This window comes from Lonchura striata, chromosome 12 (genome assembly GCF_050655825.1).
Source record: "Lonchura striata isolate lonStrDom1 chromosome 12, ASM5065582v1, whole genome shotgun sequence".
Taxonomy (NCBI): Eukaryota; Metazoa; Chordata; class Aves; order Passeriformes; family Estrildidae; genus Lonchura; species Lonchura striata.
The window spans coordinates 16,155,436-16,179,205 of NC_140714.1; the positions used below are offsets into that span (position 1 = coordinate 16,155,436).

At 51.0% G+C, this 23,770-nt stretch overlaps 1 protein-coding gene across 3 annotated transcripts in view; it reads right to left on the reverse strand.

The window, feature by feature from the left end:
• Nucleotides 1–23,770, reverse strand: part of CACNA2D2 (calcium voltage-gated channel auxiliary subunit alpha2delta 2) — a 217,815-nt gene that overhangs the window by 60,859 nt on the left and 133,186 nt on the right. Inside the window, exon 1 of one of the 3 annotated variants that reach the window (XM_085590685.1) lies at nt 21,834–21,869. The exons of the other annotated variants lie outside the window; for them this stretch is intronic. Within the exon in view, the coding sequence (XP_085446811.1) occupies nt 21,834–21,854 (21 nt within the window). The 5' untranslated portion in view covers nt 21,855–21,869. Of the gene's footprint in view, nt 1–21,833; nt 21,870–23,770 lie in introns of those variants that run through there. 3 annotated transcript variants of the gene reach the window in all.

Sequence of the window (23,770 nt, forward strand, 5' to 3'; positions counted from 1 at the left end):
GACAAATTCTTGAGAGTCACAAATATTTGGTGGAATGTTGCACACCTAACTTGGAGAGGCAGCCAGAGAGCTCAAATGTGGAGAAAATGCCTCCAGCACAGCTCTTCTGCCTGCAGCTGCTCAACCTTGAGCCCAAAGTTCTCTCCAAATATCTTGACAGATGTTGATTCTGCTGCCATGCACAGAATACCACCATTTGCACTCTCATGTCCATCATTTCATGGCTCCTGTACCCACCCCATGGATATCACATCCCTCATCCCAGTCTGTGGAAACAAACATGGATCCCATCTGCTGTGTCTGAGCTCAGACTTGTCAAGAGCAAGCAAAGCAAAATAAATTCCCCAAGCACAGAGCCAATTCCTACTGATCAAGATGTTTTAAAAAAATAAATGGTATTTAATAGCAGCTCCATCCTGGCTGGCCCAGCGGATGTTCCCAGAGACTCAGAAACAAAAGCAGCCTGGACGCTGTGGACATTTCTATTATTAAGCCCATTCTGCAATTAGAGCAGACTTCTGTCCAACTTCTGCCTCTTTTCACCATTCCCTCCATTTTTTTTTTTAATTCCCTAAGAACAAAATATTATTCATCAAAGTTTGCAAAAAACCCTGCGAATGGCTGCGATAACATCATACTAAGTTATTAAGTAGTGACAATGGGGGACAATTACAGTATATAGTCCATTATACAGCACTGCCGTTGGGATGAATCAAAGTAAAACACCCTGTGAATGGTGAGGAGCTTATTAACAGGAACATTGGTGTGCCAGAACATAATACCTGCATTCAGCCCCACAGTTAGTGCTGAGCTGCTGCTGGTGGGGACTGTGGAGGAAAGTGGAGGAAAGGGCCGGCAGTTCCACTGCACTACTCGAGGCATCAGCCCCATGGATTGAAAAAGGGCAAAACTTCAGTCCTGGGCCATCCCCATGCAGAGTCTCCTCCTCTAAATCTGCTTCTGGAAGGCTCAGAAGATTTTTGCAACAGCTCAGCCAAGCACAAGCAGACAAGATTTCTCTCAACTCCCACCAGGATCAGGAGCATCCCTCTCTTTTTAAATGCATGCTGTGGGCCATGAACAGGGCTGCCAAAGAAGTGTTTTTGTGCAAATAGGAGGGGGAAATGTGGGAACCCAGGGCATCCCTCTGGCTGCCCTGGCTATCTTGAGACCCTGGCAGGGGGCTCGGAGACCTTGGCATGAAGTCAAAAACACCTGTGGCTTCAGTTTTAGCCAAAACCTGCCAACTTTGCGTGAAGATTTATTTACAGGTCACAAGAGTTTGAGTTAATGTAACACAAGGTGAAAGAGTAGAATTTTGGGGTTTTTTTAGAATGGGATTCAGGAGGCAAGATGGAGGAATTTGGGTGTGTCTTGTCCTTCTTCTTCTTGTCCTCCATCTTTCACTGTGATGGTGACACTTTTTATTGGTTTAGAGACACACTGTCTAACATAGGTGAAAGGTATTGGTAATTAATAGTAAATAAAGTACACATAGTTCATAGTATAAAATGTAAACACCACCCTAGAGAGCAGACAGAATGCAACAATCCAACTTGCTAGACAGAGCTCAGCAGATCAGAGAAAGAATGTTATAGACAAGAGAAAATAAGAGAAGCAAAACCAACGCATCTGGGCTTCTTTGGCTGCGGGGCTGGGAGGAAAAGACTTTTTATGATCTCAGGGCCATCTTGACCACAGAACCTTGAGACTCACCAGCACCCTAGAGGGTCTCTCACCCCTGCCTTTCAGGCAAGGAGTGTTCCACCACTGTCAGCAAGTCTTTGCAGGTCCCACTCAGGGGTGTTGGGCACATCCCAGACTCCCTTTACCCATCACCTGAGGCTGACCCTTGCCTGCAGCAGCAGGTGAGGAGGGCCATGGTGCTGGGAGAGGCATGAACTAAATTATCTGTGAAAATTCTCTTTGTTGGGAAGGGAAATGAATAAGCAAGCTCCATGCCTTCTTCCAGAGCACAGCAGCAAAATTTCCAGGTTTGGGTGTGCTCAAGGACTAACCTGTGGGAAAAGCTGGTTTTATGCTATTCCTCCCAGGCTCTGCAGCCCATTCACACCTGGGTACAGTTTGGATAGCATCCCTTGCCTCACTGCTGGCCTGAATTCTTGCCAGTGGTGAAACCCTGCCCTCCTTTGCCAGTGTTTCCTGCTGCTCCAGCCGCTCTGGCTTGCTCCTTCTAAGATGTTATTTTTACACTTCCCTTAAAATACAACACTAAGAGAGGCTTCTTGACTATATTAACATTAGGAATCTAATCAGCAATCAGACAGCTCATAATTTTCTGATTAGCTCTGATTATACTCAATCTTTAGGAATGGAAAAAAAATATGAGGGAAAGAGGAAAAAAAACTTAGAAGGAAAAATATAAAAATATTCTCTGCTCAGTTTTCCCACCCTGATTCCCTTGACGAGGCACAGAGTCACAGGATCGGCTCTGCTGTTCCCAGCTAAGACCACAGTGACCTGCTAAGACAGTGTTGGTCAATAACCTGGTGCCATCAAACTGCTGATCTTCATCCTTCCAGGCTTGGCTGGGATATTGTCCCAGAAGGGGGCTGCTCAGGGAATGGAGAAGACATCAAGGGTGCCAGAGCTGCTGACAAACCCAGAGGAGTGTTGTGAGCTCTGCTCACAAATATCTCCAATAATCTGCTAAAAGTCAGGGTAAAATGATACCACCAAGAAAGGAAAGGATGTGTGTGTATCCAGCTGACCTCAGCCTGGAGAATGGAACCTCTCCAGGTGATGATGAGGAGGAAGAGGAAGAACTTTGTGAGATGAGATTATGGCTAGCTATGAGATCATACACCAGCTTGGCAGGAGATGATTGGTGCTTTGTGGCAGCCCAGAGAGAAAGATCCCAAGGATTCAGGATGTAAGGGCTGCCAGGAGATGGGAGGAAAATGAGCACATGGCCTGAAGACCCTGGGCAGGAGCAGAGGATGCCCCAACAGGAAGATTTACCTGCAGACCAGGTGGCAGGAGCAGGAATGGCATCTCCTCTGAGCATCTCCAGCATCCTCCAACAGCAGGGCTTTTGTGAAGGAGGAGAAAGAGATGTCCTGACACTGAGCCTCACAGCTACAGCCAGGAGGGAGGAAACTGAGGAATAAGCCAGAGGAAGGAGAGCTAAACCAATCCCTCTAACAGAGTTAATCAGTCGCGTGCGCTCTGTGTAGGAGATTCACTCCTGACTGCAGCAAGCCATCAGCTGATGCTGTGAAGCATGAGATTTAATTATTTGTATCATAGCCACGGCTTGCATAACTACAAATGATATTAATGGTGATAAAATTGTCCAGCTGGCTCTTCCAACCCATCACCACTCTGACTCGCTGCCTCCCACGGCAGGGATGTGCTGCCTTGCAGGGACCGCTCGCGCCGCGGCACAGCCGGTGGCAGGGCCCAGCCACCCAACAGACACCATCTGGAGCGACCATCCCATGTCCACACGGGATGGCTGAGCACGGAGCACGTGCTTGGTGTCTGAGGACAGCCTTGGAAATGAGAGGTGCTCTGTCAGAGCACTGCCTGGCTCTGTACTTGCAGCAGCGTAGCTGAACCTCTGCAGAGCTCACGCCTGCTCGCAGGCTGGGCGGACACTTTGCTGGGGAGGACAGCCCCTTCTCCCTCCAAGCTGCTCACTGCTCCAGGCTGCTCCTCAGGGATGCTGGCAGAGCTGCCAGGGAAAGCACTGCTCCTCACCTTGGTCAAACCAAATGGTTACAAAGATCTGCACTAAGCAATCAACCTGCTAAAAACCAGAATACGGCAGAGTAGAACAGAACAGAACAGCTCAGGTGGAAGTGACCTGAGGTAATCATCTTGTCCAACTGCAAGACTAAGGGACACCTGCCCACTTTTAATACAAAGAATTCAATTGTCAAAGTAAATGGCCTAGGTCAGAGCAGAGCAGCCACAGTGCTCCCAGCAGTCTGACACCACTCTCCTGTAGAACTCCTTGGCTGAGCTCTCCAGTCACTTTTACCATGACTTCAAAGAAAAAAGCTTGAAATCTCCACTTGAACTAAACTGTGGAGAAGGAGAAGGTGCAAACACCCCAGGGCTTGGCTCTCCCAACATTCTTCACCACAGCATCCCAAGTGGGCAAGAGGGTTACCCTATCCCCTTCCAGCCCAGCAAAGCAGGTGAGGCCCAGGAGGAGGTTGTACCTTCACTGGACATAACAATAGAGGGGACTGATCCCTTTCATGTGCTGGGACTCAGACCATGGTGTATCCCATAGCAGATGCAGTGCTCAGCAATCAGGGAGACTTTTATTGAATTATCTCAGTGCACACACTAAAACCCACCCCAGTTCCCATGAACACATGTCCCCACTCCCCACTCTGGGTAAGTCTCCTCCTCACACCCCAGCCACAACCACTGAGTTCTCTTTCATGAAGTGACTGCCAGAGCTGTAATTACTTTGAGGTGACCTCTAGAAAAAAAAAAGTTCAAGTTTAAAAAGAAAATCTCTCTGGTTAATGCTATGCAAATTGCCAGCGAGGCAATCAGGCTGACTTTTAAACACTGGCCCCTGTCGAAGGGCTCACAAGACAGTCTTATTGTCTTGCTATCAATTTGCATCTCATTACCCACAATGCGCCTCTGGTTGGAGGTAACCTTTGGGGGAGCACGCCGCGGTGGCGAGGAGCCCGGGGACACTGTGGTCACTCCTGTTTGCAAAGCTTCCGTGTGGCCCAGCACCTCAAATGTGATGGGTGAGGGACTGGTCACTGCCAGCCACCTGCTGACCTTGTGCCACTTGTGCCACCTCCTCTGAGGGCTCTGCCCATGCTGCCTGTCCCATGGACATTGTGTGTCCTTCCCACCGGGCTCACCGGCCCCCGTGTCCCCAGAGCCGTAGCAGTTTGTCTCCATGCAGCTGATCAAGGCCATTCAAAATGGTTCTGAGAGTCTTTGCACGCTTTTGCACATCTCTGCCAACCCTCCCCACCTTGGGAGATGGTACCAAAATAGCCTTTTTTTGATAGGAAGGAAATCTGCCATGTCCTTGTCCTCAGCCTGCCCCGCCTCTTCAGCCTCCCCAGCCTCTGCTGCAGTCTCCCACACCAGATGTCTCCACCTCCTCGCCATCCCTACCAGTCTGGGGTGACAAAACCAAGTTCTCAGCAATCATCTCACCTCCATGAATCACTGATGCCCCAACTAAGCTGCCCTTGACACGCTGCTGCCTGGCCCCATCCCATGTTACTTGGCTGCACCCCACTGCCACCCGCAACAAGAACCTTTTGTTGCCCAAAACAGAAGAAGCTACAGGTCTCCATGTTCCTTTTGTAAGGTCCTTCATCCAGCTGAAGCAGCCAGCATGGGGATCCTACCTCCAGGATGCTCAGCCTGTTCATACTGCCTTGGATACCTCTACAGCCAGGTCAGGCAGTGGCTGGGAAGGTGCCCAGTGGAAAAGGACCTGGGGGTGCTGGTTGACAGCAGCTGAATGTGAGCTCAGGTGGGCAAGAAGACTAATGGCAACTGGCTTGGATCAGCAATAGTGTGGTCAGCAGGACCAGGCAGTGACTGTCACCCTGTACTGGGCACTGGTGAGGCCACACCTCAAATCCTGGGCTCCATTTTGGGCCCCTGAGCACAAGAAGGACACTGAGGGGCTAGATCATATTAAGAGAATGGCGATGGATCTGGGAAAGGGTCTGGTGCACAGGTCCTATGAGGAGTGGCTGAGGGAGCTGGGGGAGCTCAGCCTGAAAAAAAAGAGGCTCAGGGGGGACCTAGAGGGAGCTTTCTCACTCTCTACCTGAAAGTTCTAGACAGGTGGCTGTTGGTCTTCTTGCCCAAGGAACAAGCAATAGGACAAGAGGAAACGGCGTCAAGTTGTGTCAGGGCAGGTTTAGATTGGATATCGGGAAAAAAATTCTGCACTGAAAGGGTTGTTAAGCACTGGAACAGGCTGCCCAGGGAAGTGGTTGAGTGACCATCTCTGCAGGGATTTAACAGATAGTAGATGTGGCACCTGGGGGTGTGGTTTAGTGGTGAACATGGTGCTGCTCAGGCTAGAGTTTGGACTTTGGAGTTTGGTCTTCTCCAACATAATCAATTCTACGGTCCAGCCAAACTACTGACACAGCACAACTCCCTCTTGCCCTGGCAGGCCCTGGCAGACCCCGGCAGACCCTGGCAGCAGCATCCCCACCTCCTCCTGCCCCCAGGGTCAGCTCAGCCAAGAGAACCTCCTTCGACACCCTGTCCTCCCTGCAACAGCAGCAGCAGCAGCACAGCAGCAGCAGCAGCAGCAGCAGCCGGGCTCTCACTCGCTCTGATTTCCTTCTCCCCATGAACTCTGCAGTGTGAGAGCTCCCCGGGGAAGCTCAGCGCTGCCCTGCCCTGCCTTCGCATCCTCCTGCGCTGCCGGCTCCCCGGGCTGCCCGGCACGGCCGCGTTGCTGAGCGCTGGCACCATCGCTGCCACCACGGCCACAAAGGGACTTCAACAGGAGAGAGAGCACCACTGCGAGGAAGAAAACCCAACTGCTTAAAATGCTCCTCAATAATGGTGCTGCCTCCCCGCTGCTCAAATCAGATGCAGCACTTTGTTGTTACGATAACTAAATACGGAAGATTTGAACAGCTGGAAACGCAGCAACAATATTTAAAAGAAGTTTTTTCTTTTTTTAAATTGTTGGTCTTTTATTCAATAATGGTAATGGGCTTTTTAGTGTTGTTATTATTGTTTCTGATTTTAAAGGTGCCCTAATCTGGTGTCTTTGCACAGTGCTGGCCAGGCTGTGAAGCTGGCTCTTGCCTGGCGATTGCAGGGAATAACTCTGAGACATCTGATAACAGCCAGACAAGGGGCTGCTCCAGGGAGCAGCCAGCTGACAGAGGCATGGAAATCACAGCTCATGTCCAGCACCCTGCTCAGCCCTGCACCTCACTGACAGGATGCAAAGGTGCAAAACGCAAAGGTGCTGCAGGGGAGCGGTGGGAAGCAGGCAGCAGTAACAGCAGCACCACCAGCCAGGGATGCCAGCTCCATGCCTGCTGAAGGGGAGGACTGGAGGCAGCTGTGGCTGTTAGCTGCTCACACCCTCAGATACCAGAGCCCTTTCACCCTTGGAGCCCGGGAAAGCACTCAGTTATCTTCACCTCCATTCTGATAACAGGTAGGATGTGCTGGGGGAACCAAAAATGCTGGAGACGGGGGTTTGGAAATGTGTTGGAATGAAAGGAAACCTCCAGAACCAGGGCATCCAGGGCACACTTGCCCACACAGATATTCAGGTGGTGACTGCACCTCTCTGGGTTTTTTAGGAATGCAGGAGCACAGACCTAGCTGACATTCAGGCTGCAGTGTCAGACTTTATGAACCATCTGGATGAGACACAGTGAGTCAATGATGGCTCATGGGACACACATTTCCCAGTGTCCTTCACAGGGATGGGACCCTCTCCTTCCTCCCAGACCTGCAGAGCACATGACTGGTGGTTGTTCCTCTTATATTAATCTTGAAAAATGCAGCATAGATAATTTGGTGTGTAACTGCAAGAAATTAAGACAAAATAACCAGTGTAAGTGTAAATAAAACCAAATCTTTTACAATGTAGTATTTTGAGCTCTGGGTTGTTTTTTCATACACTGAGCTGTGCCAGTTTCAGAGATGCAGTTGGCAGAGGCTCTCCTAGTCATCAGTGAACCACACTGTCATCCAGCCCTGTGACCCAACATCCCCATGTGGCTTCAAGTGCCCCCACAACACTGAGTTAAGGCAGAAAAGCTGCCTGACAATGGGATATCTGGGAATGCACCTTGTGTCAAGGCCCTTGTTGCTTTGGGACTGTGAACCCTGGAGCTGGCAGCTGATGGGGATGCCTTAGAGAGCCCAGACAACAAATCCACTGTGGCTCTTCCATGAGCCATACTGGACCATCAGTCATGGCAGTGTCAGGCATTGCTCCGACAGGGAAAGCCTCCCATGATGTCCCAGGAGGAGCACAGATGGAGACAAGGCTCCCAAGCATCCCTTTGGCAGCTCTTGCTCTTGCTCTAGCTATGGCATGGTCCCCACACCCAGCAGCAATCGAGGTGTCTGAGCACACATGCTACTCCCAACATGCTGAGAGACCTCCATCAGTTCCTGAGCCAGTACAAGCCAGGACCTGGGCTCCAGGTCCTGCAGCAGTCACCCCTATCCCAGTCCTGTCTGCTGACACTTCAAGGCAGGGAACATCCCCTGCCCCATACAAGACCTCTTACCTCAAAACTACTAAAATCACCATGGAGCTCATTACTACAGAGCTCAGTACTGCTGAAGAGGTCTGAAATAAATAAACCAGGGTTTGCAAGTACCAGCAAAACAAGGCAAGGAGAGCAGGCCCTTCTGCTGCCTGGTTTGGGGGACAGGAACCTGCTTGCTCTGAGTGCATCCCTGCTGTAGTGGGAGCCCCAGCCAGCGAGGAGGGGCTGCATTTGGGGCAGTGTTATTGGGTATTTATTTGGATGAGACAGGACAATCAGGAGCCAAGGGAAAGGATAGAGATATGAAAGTGGAAGGAGTGTGGGGACAAAAGGAGGGGCTGGGGTGGGGAACAGGAGAAATGGCAGAGGGAAGCAGGGAGGAGGAGCTGGAGCTGATGGGGAGGACAGCACTATTCCAGTGCTTTATTCTGAGGCTCTGGTGCCCTTCACCCTGATGCCTATTTAATGTCATCCTATTCAGCAAGTTGTCCCCATGATCTGGTAATTATCTTTTACTTACAAAAGAGCATCTCTGTGTCACAAATACTCCTTTCTCTGGCTCTGCCACAGATCAATATCTCCTCAAGGCCTTTACCATTGTTTGGGGAATGGAATTGATTTCTCTGATGAATGAGGAGAGGGAAAATATATAAATAAGTGCTGCAGAGATGTGTCCCTGCTGAAGGCTGAGCTGGGCAGTGGCAAAGGAAAGGAAAGCATTCAGATTCCACCTGACAATTGCAGGTACTGCATCCTATTGCTCTCCCTGCTGAACTGGCTGCAGGGGAGACTCAGTTGTTTGTCATTCAGTGTATAAACATCCAAAATGCTGGAGCCAGAGAAATCTCTAGTTCAGGATATCCCAGCTTTCCAAGATCTTACAGCAGAGTAAGAAGCACAGAGGTGCTGATTCAAGACTTCATTAGGACACATGCCTGTCCCAATCTAGGGCTGAAGCAGGTTGCAGCAGCTGCTGCTGTGACCCTGGTGGGCCCTAGAGAAGATCCTTAGAGGCATCCTTGGCTTAGAGGGCAGCACTTTGGTGTGAGCAGCACAGCACTAGCACTGAAACTCAGAGCAAGGCAGCAGCCACTAAGCCACACTGTTGCCAGTGTGACCACAGCAAGCAGAGTTCCCCTGGCAGCACAATCCATACACCCTTCACGCTCCTCTCATCTGCCTGGAAGATGACCTTCAAAATCATGAGATACAGGATAAATACAATTCGATCTGCTGTTTTAGTCAGGGTTGCTAAACCTTTGGGATCTCTGCATCACACAGCTCCTGCAGCCAGTGGCTCCAGGGTGCTGGAGAAGAGTGGGACAGAGTAAACCTGCTCCCCTGGCTCACACTACGCAGGGGAGATGGAATCTCCAGCAAGGGGGATGATCATAAGGGAAGATACCAAGGGATTTAAAAATCATGCAGGTGTAGGGAAGGAGAAAGGATTCATCATTGTCTCCTGCCCAGCATCTGCAGGTTTGTACGAATTTGAAGGCTATTAGCAGGTTTTACCTTTGTCTTCTCCAGAAAAAAAAACAAAACAACCTCTGCTTGAATCAGCTGCAAATGGGCCCTTGCTTTCTAATCCTCTCTTTGGTCCTTCTGCCTTTCCTTTTGCCTCCCTCTAGAAGCATGATGCCAGGCACCAGACCCTGAGCCAGCGCCAGCCGGGCTCAGCCGGTGCTGAGGAGGGAGCCAGGCTTACACCACCGTGTGTGCACAAGGTGCTATGAGATCAGGGTTTGTCTTCCCTTCAAACACCCCAGCAGGCCTGAGACATGCCAAGTCGCAGTCTTGAGAACCACTACCATCCATTTCAACCTTTCCCATCATGTCCTAATTTTTTGCTGTTCAGGTGGGAGGAAAGGAGGGAAAAAGTCTGAGTGCAGGGGAGGGTGGATATTGGACTTGAGAAAATCCGTGGTAAAGCTTTTCTTCCAAGGACCTTTAAAGGTGCATTTGTTCAGTTCCTTGGAAGGAGCTCATGGCTTTATAAAGCCCTGCTCAGCTGCAGGGGCTACTTCACCTTCTAAAAAGCAAACAAAGGTCAAGCACACTCTTCTGTGCAACAGATCTTATCTGAGCCTGGTCAGTCCTAAGAAGGGGAAACAAAGAGGGTGGGACAGAGCAGAAAGTGAAGGAGGAGGATGTCTTCCAATGCACAGGGATCAAAATGCTGGCTGTAGAAGGGAATAGTGGAGCATCCTAAGTGGGGAATATATATGTATTGAGAAGAAGGCAGGGAGGGGGAAACATCAGGTAGGACTAGATACATGTGAAAATGGCTTTGAAGGAGCCAGCTCATTCAGGACATTCAACAGCATGTAGACAGAGGAAATTGAGGGCAAACACATCCAAGGTACTGCTGGAGAACAACAATTAGGACCTGTCATGCACGCTGATGCAGCTTCAAATTAACCCCAACCATCTGAGGGAGAGAGGGAGGCCAAAGCATCTCAGTGTAAGTGATCGTTCAGAGATCCTCATTTATTCTCAGATAGGAGTGGAATATAAAACTGTCATATTAACAGCAGGCCTATGGTGTGTCCCTCGCCTGTGACACCACCCATGGTTCTGCTGTGCCCAGCAGGGGACAAGGTAAGATGTGGGGCAGGAAGGAGCACATGGCTGCTGGGAGCACAGGAGGAACTTGTGCTTTGGCAAACTGAAAACATTCAGGGGATTTGATTCACTTAAAGGAAGAAACGAATTTCAAAGGACACAGGAGTATAAATCCCCTCAATAAGAGGGAAGGTACCTCTGAGCTCAATTATTTCAAAGTCCAGATCTGATGATGAGAAGCACAGCTCCCTGTGGAACTCAGTGCCTCGAGATACCAGAGACACGATACCTTTTTAGGGAACAGAAATCAGATTAATCAGAGTATCATCGGTTATGCTAGCCAAGATCAAAGTACAGAGGAATATAAGTGCTATCACTCAAGGATTTATACCTTCCAAGTAACTGCTTAGGATTAGAAAGAAATTTCAATAATCTGCCAGCTAAGTATGCATTGCGAGAGTAATAATCCTTCTCTCCCAACATCTGCTAGCAGCTACTAATGGAGATGGTAATAAGCTAGGTGGATCATAAACCTGACCTGATCTGATTGCTACCTTATAAACTGGAACACGAGGGTGTTGTCATTTCTCTCAGGGTAACCTGTTGTCAACCAGGATCGTGCAGAGGCGGGAGCTGCAGGAGCGGAGCACCGAGATGCCTTCTTCTGCCTCACCACTGCAGGAGGCAGACCCTTCAGCAGGGAGTCTATTGATTTTTATATAATTTGTTAGAAACATTTCCAGTTGCTTCCTAAAATGGAACATTTCCCCAGGAGACAATGTATGTACGAAGCCACGGGAGGGGGAGAGCTCCCACGTGTGCAGTTTCTCTGTGGTAGGTCTGTGGTTCGAGCTCGATGTAGCACCAGACCAGGCGAGCAGAACGAGCTTGTGCCTTTGAAAAACTGAACCCAAACCCCACCATTGCTATCACTGGGTTTCCCTTTCAGTTTTGCACTTTTCAAATGTCTGTCACATTTTATTGAAGGTGACCCACTTGCCATTGAACATCAAACATGGGAATGTGGAAAGATGCTGCCTGTGCACTCTCTTGTTCCAAAACAATCTCGTGGGCTGGGGCACTCTCAAGGCAGGACATGGGATGGAGGACACTGCCCGAGCCTAAACAAACACCACCAGGAATGGCTGCTGGAGAGAGAAGGCACAAAAATAACAGTGAGAAGAAATAACATACAAAGGGAGGAATCGGGGGACAGGAGAACTATAACACCAAGGCATCCAATATAACTGATTTCCTCCAACAAAACCCACGGGAAAGGGTAGTTCTGGTATTAAAGCTACAGGAAAAATGTCAAGAGCTTTTCAGAGAAAAGCGAATAATGTTTTTATTCCCTGTCCTCTCTTGAGAAAGCAAACCAAAGTGAAACAGGAGCAGGGACCAGCCCCTGGCTGGTTCCAGGCCTTTCTCTGCACATGCAGAATCAGCGTAAAACACAGGAAAGAAAAAAACCATCACACTCTCATTTCCTTCCAAACGCCCTACAGGTTTTGGATGTAACACCCATACAAACAAGTCTTTCCTGCATCCCTTATTGGCTCACTTAAACCAGCTCTGTAGGAAGAGCTGTTTCCCAGCTCTCTGTCAAGCTGGGGCAGCTTTGTGGCACTGTCCCTGTGGGATATGACATCCCACAAGTCACAAGCACCAGAGGCTTTCTTAAGGCTGCTCCTCAGGGACCAAGTCTCACAGGTGGGAGCAGTGATGCCAGTCTAGCCAGTCAGGCTGCCAAGGTCACCTGCATGACTTCTGCTGTGCTGATAACAATGCTGGCTGGTATACCAAACCCATAGCAGCTCTCCACATGTGGTTGGCTACCTCTGGGCAGGCTGCAGGGGGTTCTGGTAACCTCCCGTGTCCATCACCTCTCCTGCCAGGTGCCTTTGCAGGAGGATGAATTGGAAATGGCCTCTCTCAGCTCTGCTTTTCAGTTTTACAGGCTCTAAAGTCCAATTTTAGGAAAGGGAATGCAAGAAAGCCCCTTTTCAAACTTATCCCAGAGGAGTGGGATGAAGCCTCAAGTCCCACCAGGTGACCCCATTTCTCCAGGCATACCTGCACCAAGCTTGGTAGAGATGTCTCCCATGGCACAAAAGGAGCACATTCCATTCCCATGGAAGCACCTGGTGTCAGTGGGAATGCATTTGGCTCATAGCTTCAAAAGACAAAGCAGACTATAGGAATCACCTTAAAATCCCCATGAACACAAAGCACTGCTGGCTGCAGAGCACCCATGGGACCTCTGCGTGGAGGCACGTGAAGGAGAACGTAGATGTCTCCCAGTGCTCCTGGAGCAGTGGGACCCCAGTGCTGGCACTGCTCCCAGCTCCCCAGTGCTCTTCCTAGACACCAGCACTCCTCTCACCAGCTCCTGCTGGTCCCTGGTGGCTGAGTGCTGAGGAATGATGTGTACAAACTGTCTGTGGCCCCTGTGTCCCATCCATGGCCGCACCACCTTGGGGAGAAGGGCAAACCCTCCCTTGCAGCGTGTGTTTAACACAAATTAATCCCCTATTGATTCCCAGCTTAAGCAAAGCCAAGCTGCTTATCCTGCCTGGTGTAGCCACCAATGATCATGCACCTCCTGGGCCTGCCTGGGGAGCGTGCTGTAGGTGGCAGGGACTGGGGCAGAGCCAAGCAGGTCTTTCCTGGGAACAGGGATGTGTGAATGGGGTGGCTCACTCCTGCCAGAGGCACCCAAAGCAACGCAGCTCCTGAACTGTTCTCCCCAGCCCAGCTAGAGGGACCTGATGGATAAAGAAAAAAACCACTGCACAAACAATCCAAAGGCACCAGGTCCTTTTCTCCACTTTGAAATAATAATAATAAAAAGGATGAATGCTCAGCAGTTCAGAGAAATTGCATCAAGAAATGTGCCCAGGGCAGGTGTCTCTTCTGGAAACTTTGGTCCCCTAACAAGACACCCCTCTGCAGCCCCTCTTGTGGCTTAGCTCACTCAGGAAGGTGTGGGCAATTCAGACATATATCCATGGGGCTGTCACCATATGTATGGACCAGGCTGCTGCAGCAGATGATTGGAGCCAGGAGCCCTGGGGCCCAAGCATGGCTTCTTCCCACCAACACCCACCCATGTACCAGCTGCTAGGTTATCTGTTATCTCCAAAGGAAATGCCCCAGGGAGTGCTCCCACCACTGGAGCTGACCTGGAGGGTGATCAAGCAAAGGATGTTGGAGAGTGACTGGCACTGAGATCCCTGCCCTGCCTGCCACAGTCCAGCAGTATCCAGGACAATGCTGGTGTCTTGTTACTCATTTCACTGGCCATGAGCAGTGGAGACAAAGCACTGCTACGGGCATCCATTGCTCAGTCCCATTGCTACCTCCATCCACTGGCACACGAGCCCTGCTTTGTTGCTGTCCTCCTCCTGGACATCAATCCTGCTTCTCCTGGCCTTGGCACAAAGTGGGAAAGCAGCGTGGAAGGAAAAGAAGAAATTCCGTGAATGGGACCAGTGAAAAATGGAGCTGAGCAGAATTCAAACAGTGAGGCCAGGACAAATAGAAGCAGGAACCCACAGAAGTTGTGGTGAGATGGTGTCCTGGTTTTGGCAGGATGGGAGCCCTTCTGCTCCACACAGCTCAGGCTGACCTGCAGTGAGGGGAAAACTGATAGCTGAGGAGGTGACTGCCATCATCTTTCCACCGAAAGACCTGGTTTAAATGAACACAGATATGCAGTCACCCACAAAACTTCTGGAACTTGGAAGCTGGCTGGCTATGGTGTGTTCACACACCAAACTGCCCCACATGTCTCTGGGTCCAGCTCTGCAACTTGTGCTCATGCAAATCCCTGGTGAATCATAATATTCCCCAAAGCTCAGCACTTCAGTGCATAGGTTAGAATTAGCAATAAAGACTCTCAACCTTCAAGGAAATCAGGCAACAAAAAAAGAGGCACACGGGTCCAGCCTTTTGCTACTTCAAGGCTCAAAGACACAAGCTCTGCTCAGGCTTTCTGTGAGCTTCATAAAATAATTTAATCTCTGTCCCAGCTGGCTTCAAACAAGAGAGAATAACTCTCCTTTTGCAGAGGAAGCTGTAAGGCACAACAGTGAGAACAAGCAATGAGGAGAAGAGTAGTACCAAAAAGGTTTTTTTTTAAAGAAGTTGACCCTAAAAATCAGAAAGACAACAAACAAGCCCAATCTGCAGTGTGCCAACCAGGACATTTCACTTATTGCTTCCATCTCCACAAAGCTTAGAAAACCACAATATAATTTTTAAAGTTTCACAAAAAGACTACCTTGGCGGTTTTTTGGCCTTATTCTGCCTCTTTTTTATCAGTGTAATATGTGGGGTTTTTTTGAAAACAAAACCATCTGATAAAACATGCCCACCAGACAGGTAGAGAACACTGCAGATGGAACAGAAATACCCAGCAGTAGGCTCCTGTGACAAAGGAGTGAAGTCAGAGACTCGAAGGATGCTCTGGCTGGCTCCACTGGTGAGACCCTAATCACACCAGAAGGCTTCTGGCTTGGCTCGAGACAATGCAATTGCTTTTTAATTTGTAAACTGTGCATATTTTCCTGATGATGTTTACACCGAGCTACAGATCGGTGCCCTGCCATTGACCAGATAATTGCCAAAGAGTTTGCTCCTGTCTGGGCTTCTTTAACCTTGCTGTTTATATTCAGCAGCACAATGGTTTAAGTCCGACTCAGAAGCACTTGAGGGTAATAAATTGGGAGAGGGGAGGGGGAGGGCTACACTATACTGTTATGATTCTGCAAAGGTTTCTATTTTCCTTCTTGTTATCCTAATAACCCTTTTATAGAGCAGGCTGTTGGCAAAGCCCTCTGCTGAGGCAGCCGTTCTGTGTAGGCACAAGACAATTTGCAAAAGCAATAAACTGACATTCAGCTGAAAAAGCCTGCTAGAAAGATGAGCCATCAGCAAATCCCCCTACACATGCATGGCCTTAAAGACCCACTGGGTTTATATTGCAGTGAAAAAAAAAAAAAAATTAAACCAAACTCAAAACAAAGAGGCAGTGCAGCACAGCGCCCTGGCACCACTGACATGTGGCAGGGGCAGGCACAGCTCTGCTCTCTGCTGGCAGGAGCCACCGTGGCCAGAAAGGTGGCCTGGGGTCACCAACCACAGGCACGTGCTTCCTGGGGACCCCTTTGGAAACTGCGAACCAGCTTGCCTGGAGACCAGTTGGCTGATTACCTCTGCTCATGCTGGCAGGGTGATTTTCTGGAATCAGCTTCCTTTGGTGGTTGGAAACCTTCAGGTCTGCAGCCCGGAGCTATCCACTGGAAATTTCTCATTCATTTTTCTGTTGATGCTGTACATGAACTTGAACAACCTTTGTTGCCCTGCACATTCACCCCCTTGCTGCATTCACAGAACAGTCAGTGCTCTGACTCCTGCTCATGGGCAGAAATCCCAGACAAAGCTGTGTCAGGTACCCCACTAGCCACCATCTCGTCCCCCCCTGAAGCTGTCACCTCATTGCAGGTATGGATGAAGAGGACAGGTAGCTGCTCCCAGGCTGCTGGGATTCCTCAGGCAGGACACACAGCAAGGTCATCACAGGCCACCAGAGCCCCATGGGATGGCATTTTGTCCCCCCATCTCACTGTGTCGGGCACCCCTGTGAGCTTCCCTACATCCCATGTGCTTTTTCCACAAACACATCACATCATAACTTCATGGTCACCCTATAACCAACAATGACAGCTCAGACCTTCTAGTCAGCCTATCACCCATTTGCAGAAGCAGCTCTTATGCTCACCCTTCATGTTATCCTTCATTCCAGGCTCTTCACATTTACTCATTCCTCAAGGTCATGGGGCTCCTTGGTGACAGCCTGACTCTCCTCTACCTGCATAACCCACGTGGCACCCCAACAGATTTGACTAGCACATCCCTTTTACATCTAGGCCATTAATCAAAACTAAGATTAATTTGGAAATTGGAGAACTGCACAGGTGATATCCTTCAACTGTAATAGCTACACACGGGTCCTTTCTGTAAGGACCTCATTGGTTTCAGAGTAAGCAAGCACAAAATTTAGCTTTGAAGGGTCTCTGGCTAGCCAAGGACACAAGCTCTAAAAAAGAAGTCATCAGCTGAGGTGTAAAGAAGAGCAAAATTTATTGCATTCAGAGCCAGGCTGGCTGGAGAAATCAAGCCTGAGAAAATAGAGACATATTACCAGGGCAAAACCTACTGCCGAGTCTTAAGCCTGTGCTTTGGCAGACAGCTAATCCTGCTAACATTAAAACAGGAGCTGAGGGTTTTTAATGGCAGAGCTATTTATGGAGAGCTCATCTACCTCTTTATCATCTCCCTGAGATCCTGGTCAAGGAAAGAACCTCATAACTCAGGGGCCTGCTGGATACAAAAGGCAAACAGATGTCAATGGGCATGGGGAGAAGATATGGGGAGGATGTGGTGGCATAGCTGATGGCCCTGCTCGCTCGGAGGGAGCAGGCTGGGCCTGCAGTGACACTGATTTGGTGACACCATTTACAGCCTGTGCAGCTCAAATAGCTTGTTGAGTTGTCACCTTCCCTCTCCAGTCCTCTGTCAAGCCTCGTCCCACCTAATATCATTAAGGATACCTTGTTGGCACCACCACACTTCTCAGGAACCATTCCAGTAATTGCAGATCTGCAGGACACCCATCCAAGTCACACAACGAGCACAGGAAAAACTTTTCATCTGGAAATCCTCGTTTGCTTTGCAGTGTGGCACCCATCCCTGCTGCTGGGACAGGCACCAGTTGCACCCGTGCCCAGAGGCTGCAGGAGGCTGGGCATTGATCAGGAAGAGAGCAGAGTGGAGGAGCTGGAGAGCAGGTGGGAAGCAGGGAGCAGCAGCTTGCTGCTCACTGGGGTCCTGGCAGCCCCGCTCTGTGCTTCTCAACACTCTCTCTGCTTAATTGTCTTTCCAGAAAAGCATCTTGTTTAAATGGGATGATTCTTATTAAGATCATTACCTCCTCCAGCGAGAGCTGAGCTGAGCTGAGCTGACCTCCTGTTACCCTGCTCTCTGAAGTCCCCTCCTACCAGGTCCACATTCCCCTTCATCCCACACTGCTCCATCCTTCTCACATGCTCCATCAACACTGATTCAAAGCTGACCCAGTCCTTACTTGACCTAGCTCCATTCCCTCCCTCCAGAGGGACCTGCCATGACCTGCTACCCATTTAAATCCATTTTTGGGCTTCCTCTCACTTTTCTCCTGCCTATCACCTTCCCAGGGTGCCACTCTGCCAGCCAGGAGGGAGGTCCCAGTCCACGGAGGATGAGTAGGGACAGATGTAAGACAGATGTGGTCAGGAGGATGCAGCTCAGACACCCCATTTCTCCCCAGCATCCAGGCTCAGCCTGTTGATGCCAAGTACTCTGTCAGACCTCAGCTCCCCAATTTGCTGCCTTCCCATTCCCACCTCAGTGGAAGTGCTTTGCCATTATCCCTTAAAAGCACCCAGCCACTGTAGGAAGTCCATCCCATCCCTGCCAGGGAAGTGAGGGGGTTTGCTGCTCCAGCTATTGTCCAGCTCCCAGCAAAGTCAAAATTTTAATCACCAGATTCAAGAGAGAAACCAAATCCCTCCTCACCCTGTCACACTTGAGCTCTCTCTCCCCACTCACTTCTCAAAATAAAGGCATCTTTCTGGAGCAAAAACTTCAGTGGATGGAAAGGGTTGAGGGTTTTTTACATGTTTCATGTCCCTTTTGTTTAAAAAATGCTTTATGCAGCTGTCAGAAACCAAAATGAGAATTTTGTATTTTTTAGCAGTTTTTGAAATAAGGATGCTATGTGGGATCAATTTTTTATGGCAGTAAAGTAAAGGGGGAAAATAGCAGCAATTTTCTCTTTTGAACATGGCTGTTTAATGGCATGGATGTCACGCTGCAGCTTTATCCAGAGTGAGGGAGAAAAAAGCCACAAAATGGTACTGTGGTCAATCAAAGACTTCTACACTACAATCTGCTTCTCCATCTCTCCTACAGCCAGCTGAGATTTCCATCACTTCTCTCTTAGCCTTTCTTCCCACCTCTCCTCTCCCCGCAGACCTGACAGAAGCTGAAATAAAGCACTAAGTGCCCAGATCCAACAGCCCCACCAAGAAAAACACTGGTACTCTGAGCACAGCCCCTCCCCGGGAATCACAGACGGGAGCAGCACAGGGAGCTGGGGAAATGCTGCTGCTGCTCCAGCAGCGTTTGGTCTATGTGATACCACACCAGCAAGGAAATTTGTTTCATTATAATGCCAACAAATCCACAGCAGCTCTGCCTAATCCCACAGTGCATCCAAGGACCAGGAATGCTGCTCTCTGCCCTTCCTGCTCAGCTCACAGCCTCCCTTCCATGGGAGCTGCCACCTGTGCAGCCTCATCCTCCGTGCCCATGGCTGAGCTCTGTGCAGCGCTGTGGACTTGCTGCACCTTCCCTGCAGCCTTGAATGTAGCCTGCTCCCCTTCCCAGCACAGCTCCACTAGGACAAAGTGCCACACAGGCCCTGGGAAGAGACAAATTTCAAATTACATCCCCAGAGATGCTGCAAACCCTATTTGCAGAGGTGCTGCCTGGTGTAACAGTGGCTGTGCTCCACCCCTCAGCCTTCTCCCACTGCAGGCCAGCTGACATGGAATAACAGAATTTTAAAATGCTTTAAAGATAATCCAGTTCCAAGCCTTTGCCATGGGAAGGGACACATTCCACCAGAGCAGGTGGCTCCAAGCCCCATCTAACCTAGCCTTGAAAATTTCCAGGCATGGGGTGTTCACAACTCTGAGCAACTTGTCCCAGTACCTCACCACCCTCCCTGACATGTTGTCCCATGGAGCAGGAGGCCAGGCAGGAAGCAGGTCCCTTCCCAGGGAAGTCAAGCAGGTATAGACACAGGATGTGGGTACCACTGGTGTGGCTGGGGGGACACAGCCCTTACACCTCACCCTTCCACTGACAAAAGCCTGCCTGATTTGCCCCCGGAATGGTCTGGAGAGGAAGTGACCCATACACACCAGTGCTGCTGGCACAAGAAACTGCCCCAAGGAATTTGGGGTGAGCTGGAGGTCACAGGAGCCCTGTCTGCATCAGAGCTCCCAGCAGTGCTCTGACAGCAGTGATGGGGAGGCTACAGGCAGCAGAGCTGGGGGAAGTATGGCTGGACACAGAGCATGCCAGTAGCTTGGCTCATTCTCCACTCCCTGCCGTGGCACAGGAAACCAGGGCAGGGGACAAAGGACAAAGCCCCCTGAAGAGAGTCCTGCCAGGGCCTGGCCTCTCTGGCACCCTCCTGCCTAGCCCATGGCAGCAAAGCGCATGTGTGTGGCTCCATGCCCCTCTGCTGGCATCCTGCCTGTGGATGGACAGAGGCCATGGACTCACGGTGACTCACAGGGACATCAAGACAAGCAACCCATCCCGGACACCGGCACTCCATGGAGCAGCAACAGCTTGGGTTCCAGGACCAGGGTGGGAGGAGACTGGCAGAGACAAATTTATTTCTAGTCTGTCAGCTTCTTTAGGTCCTGTCTTTGGGATACTTTTTCCCCCTGAAGAATCCTACACAAAATCTTATATGGACTAAAACACATGTAGATTGCATTTCTTCTCAATTTCACTCAAAACCAGTGTGTTTGAGTCCCCTCCCACACAGAGGCCCTGGCACAAGCATGCCTGACTCTAGCAGGCAGCCCCAGGTACCCAGCCAGGATCCAGCCCAGCAAGGGCTGGGCACAGACAGCATTAGAAAGGAGCAGGTATGCCCCTTGATTTCATGATTTCAGCTTTTATTAGACACACATTGGAGGTTTGGAGCCAAATTCAGATTCCAGCTTCCCTGAGGCTCGGAAGCGCTGGGGTCCAAGGTTTGGGTTTGGACCCAGAGTTGTTTCAATTCTCACCATTAACACAGGGGGGGTCTTTATCCTGGCCTGGACGAATCTTTGTTTGATGCCCAGGGCACCATGAACAGAGGGGTAAAGTTACTTGTCTGAACTCAGACAGCAAGTCAAAGGCAAAATTAAGAAGCTGCAGCCAGGTTGCACTTGATACACAAATCCCAGACCCAGGACAGACATTGCATTTGTGTTAAGGGTTAAAAAGATAAAAATACCAGGAAGGCAAGCAAGAGAACGAGGGCACAAGCCCCTGTGGGAAGGCAAAGCATGGTCAGAAGGATGGATGTAGCCCAGCTCCTTGCAGGCACTTCCATCAAAGCTCTGTCTGGGGAGCAGCATCAGGAGAGCACAGCACACATAACTGCACCCATCCAAGGCTAGAGCAGGGCTGGGCGCTCATTGCTGCCTGCTCTTCCCAGCCTGGCCATGGTGAGCAGCCACCTGGACAGCCTCAGGCCTCCCATGCTCTCTGCAGGGACCCGAATCCCGTGGGCAGCACAGTGGGCACCACCACAGAGCGACCCCGAGGCCACTGCCGCTGCCCGGCTCCGGCCTTGCCACGCTCCACGCTGCCAAAGGCTTCTCTTCTCCAAGGGCACAGGAAGGACACAGGGGCTACCAGGCTCTCTGGCAGCAGGGAGGGATGTGAGGGCTGGCAGGACAGCCTCAGAGAAAGGGGGTGCTCCTGTAAAAGGCTCTAGGAGCGGGTGGGAAACAAGGCTCCAGAAATGCAGGAGCTTCCCAGGAGCAATCCCTGCTGCTGCCCTCCCGGAGCCGCGGCAGCCCCGGGCACGGCTCCCGCTGCTGGGTGACCGTGCGGCCCGGGCTGCGTGTCCCTGTGCTGGGCACGGCAGACAGCAAAGCCGGGGGTCCCAGCAGAGCCCGGCCCCCTCCAAACGCAGGGCAAAGAGACAGCTCGATGCAGGGAGGGGCACAGCCCGGGCAGGTCCCTGCCGAGGGAAGCTGCCGGCACAGCTTTCAGCCCAAAAGCTCAGCTAAGCCAGCCCTGCAGCAGCTGCACGGCCCGGCCGGCAGTGCCAGCCCCCGTGGGGTGCCCAGCGCCCCGTGGGCTCGCCAGCCCCGCCGTGCTCGGGTTCGCCAAGCGCTGCCCAGAGCAAACGCTCACCTCCGACTGCCTCTGCTCCATGTCGGGAGGATGGGCTTGCAAACCATCTGCATGAACCAGGCTGCTCTTATCAGCCTTTGTGAATCCTTAACCTGCCTCCTGGAGCCACCCGAGCGCACGGGGAGGGCTGGAGAGGAGCAGGACCCTCCCAGATTTACTGCCGTCATCCGACACCTCGTTGTCACCCCAAGAGCAGAGATACGTGCTGGGCTGTTGGATGTGTGAGGGGGACACATCGGGCTGCTGGCTACGAGAGCAGCACAGCGGGCAGCAGAGCAGGAGGAGAAATGGCCCTGGGCATGGGCAGCCAGGCTGCAGGCGGTGGGCTCATGGCTCAGCTCCCTGGCACCGAGGGCACAGCAGGGAGTGCACCCACATGCAGCAGCACCCAGAAAGCCCCCAGATATCCCCAGTGTATTGTGACAGACAGGGTGGCTGAGGACCACCAGTCTGGTTTGAGTGCCACAGAGTGCCACCTGCACCAGAGGGAACACTGCCAGGCACCATCTACACCAGCTGCTGGGCTTTGCCCCACGGCCTGAATGCCCCACATGCCAGCAGTGCCTGCCTGGTGCCACACGCTCACCATGTGCTGGCCAGCCCTGCCTACCCTGCCAGGAATGGGGGAGAGCAGGACAGGGATGAGTGCCAGCACAGCGGGGCTTCCCCCCAGCCCAGCCCAGCCCAGCCCAGCCCTCCCCAGGGACAGGAGTCAGCACCAGCCCTGCTGACAAACCGCACAGAGCTGCCAGGACGCAGTGCCAGGGCCAGGCTGGCAGCCGCATCAAAAGCCATTAGCAGGAAGGCACCAGAGTCCATCACGCCGGGCCCTCGGGTGCTGGCAGCACCCGCTACCTGCAGACAGCTCATCCTGCTCCTCCCGCAGCACCAAGCCTTCAAAGCAATTAGCAATTCCAAACCACAAAACATTGTCCCGGTGGGATAATAAACTCCAACATCTGTCAGAAGAGCTAGCGCCTATCAAATTGCCAAGAGAAACGTTTTTCTTCTCATTCAATTCACAGCTAAATTGAAAACAACCCCAGAAAGTATCCAGTGGCACTGGCTCACCATCCATCTCTGCGAGCGTGCAAGCTGTTCGCCATTGCAGGAAAAGCATCCTGGCCACGCAGTGATCACTCACTCAAATTAACAAATCATTTTATTTAGAGATGAAAAAAAGCCATAATTGACTGATGGTACATTCCCATATGGCACCGTACACTGGGGGAGAAGTAAAATACTCAAGGCAATCACCCCCTTGGAGCACACACTTGTTACAGCTCTGGAAGAGGAAGGAAGTGGAGGAAGCAGCTTCTGGGGGCCAGGCTGTCAGGTCCTGGGGGGCCATGGATGCCTGGCCCCTCTGCACCAAAACCAGTGCCAGAGCAGAGCACAGGGTGAGGTGATGGTTTCCTCTCCCTCAAAGCCCAGCAGCAAGGACAACCTGCAGCACTAGAGAACAGGCCCTTAACACAGCACAGCATCAGGGGAAAAAAAAGGAAAGGATCCTTATTTTACAGATGGGGAAGCCATAACTTACACATGGGAATCAAGCATGACTACAGCACTACAGCATCTCTGCAGGTGCTGCTCCAGCAGGGATTGGCACAGGGGCTCAAGAATGGTTCCTGCCTTGTCCCCTCATGCTAAGGATGAAGGAGACAGCTTGTCTGAGGACTGGTGGTTTCACAGGAACCATGCAGGGATGTGCTGGGTGGGAAAGCCTCACGGCCTCTTACATCCTGACTGTGCCTCATAGGGACATTTCAACACGGGACACAGAAATTGTGGGGGAATGTTCTCCTACCTGCTCTAAAATCAAACCTTCCTCCTGACAGTGACCTGGGAGTTGTCTGCTTGAACAGGCAATAGAGAAGATCATCCTGATCACATGTACAGAGCTGGACAACATTTTCATTTCACCTGAATTAACT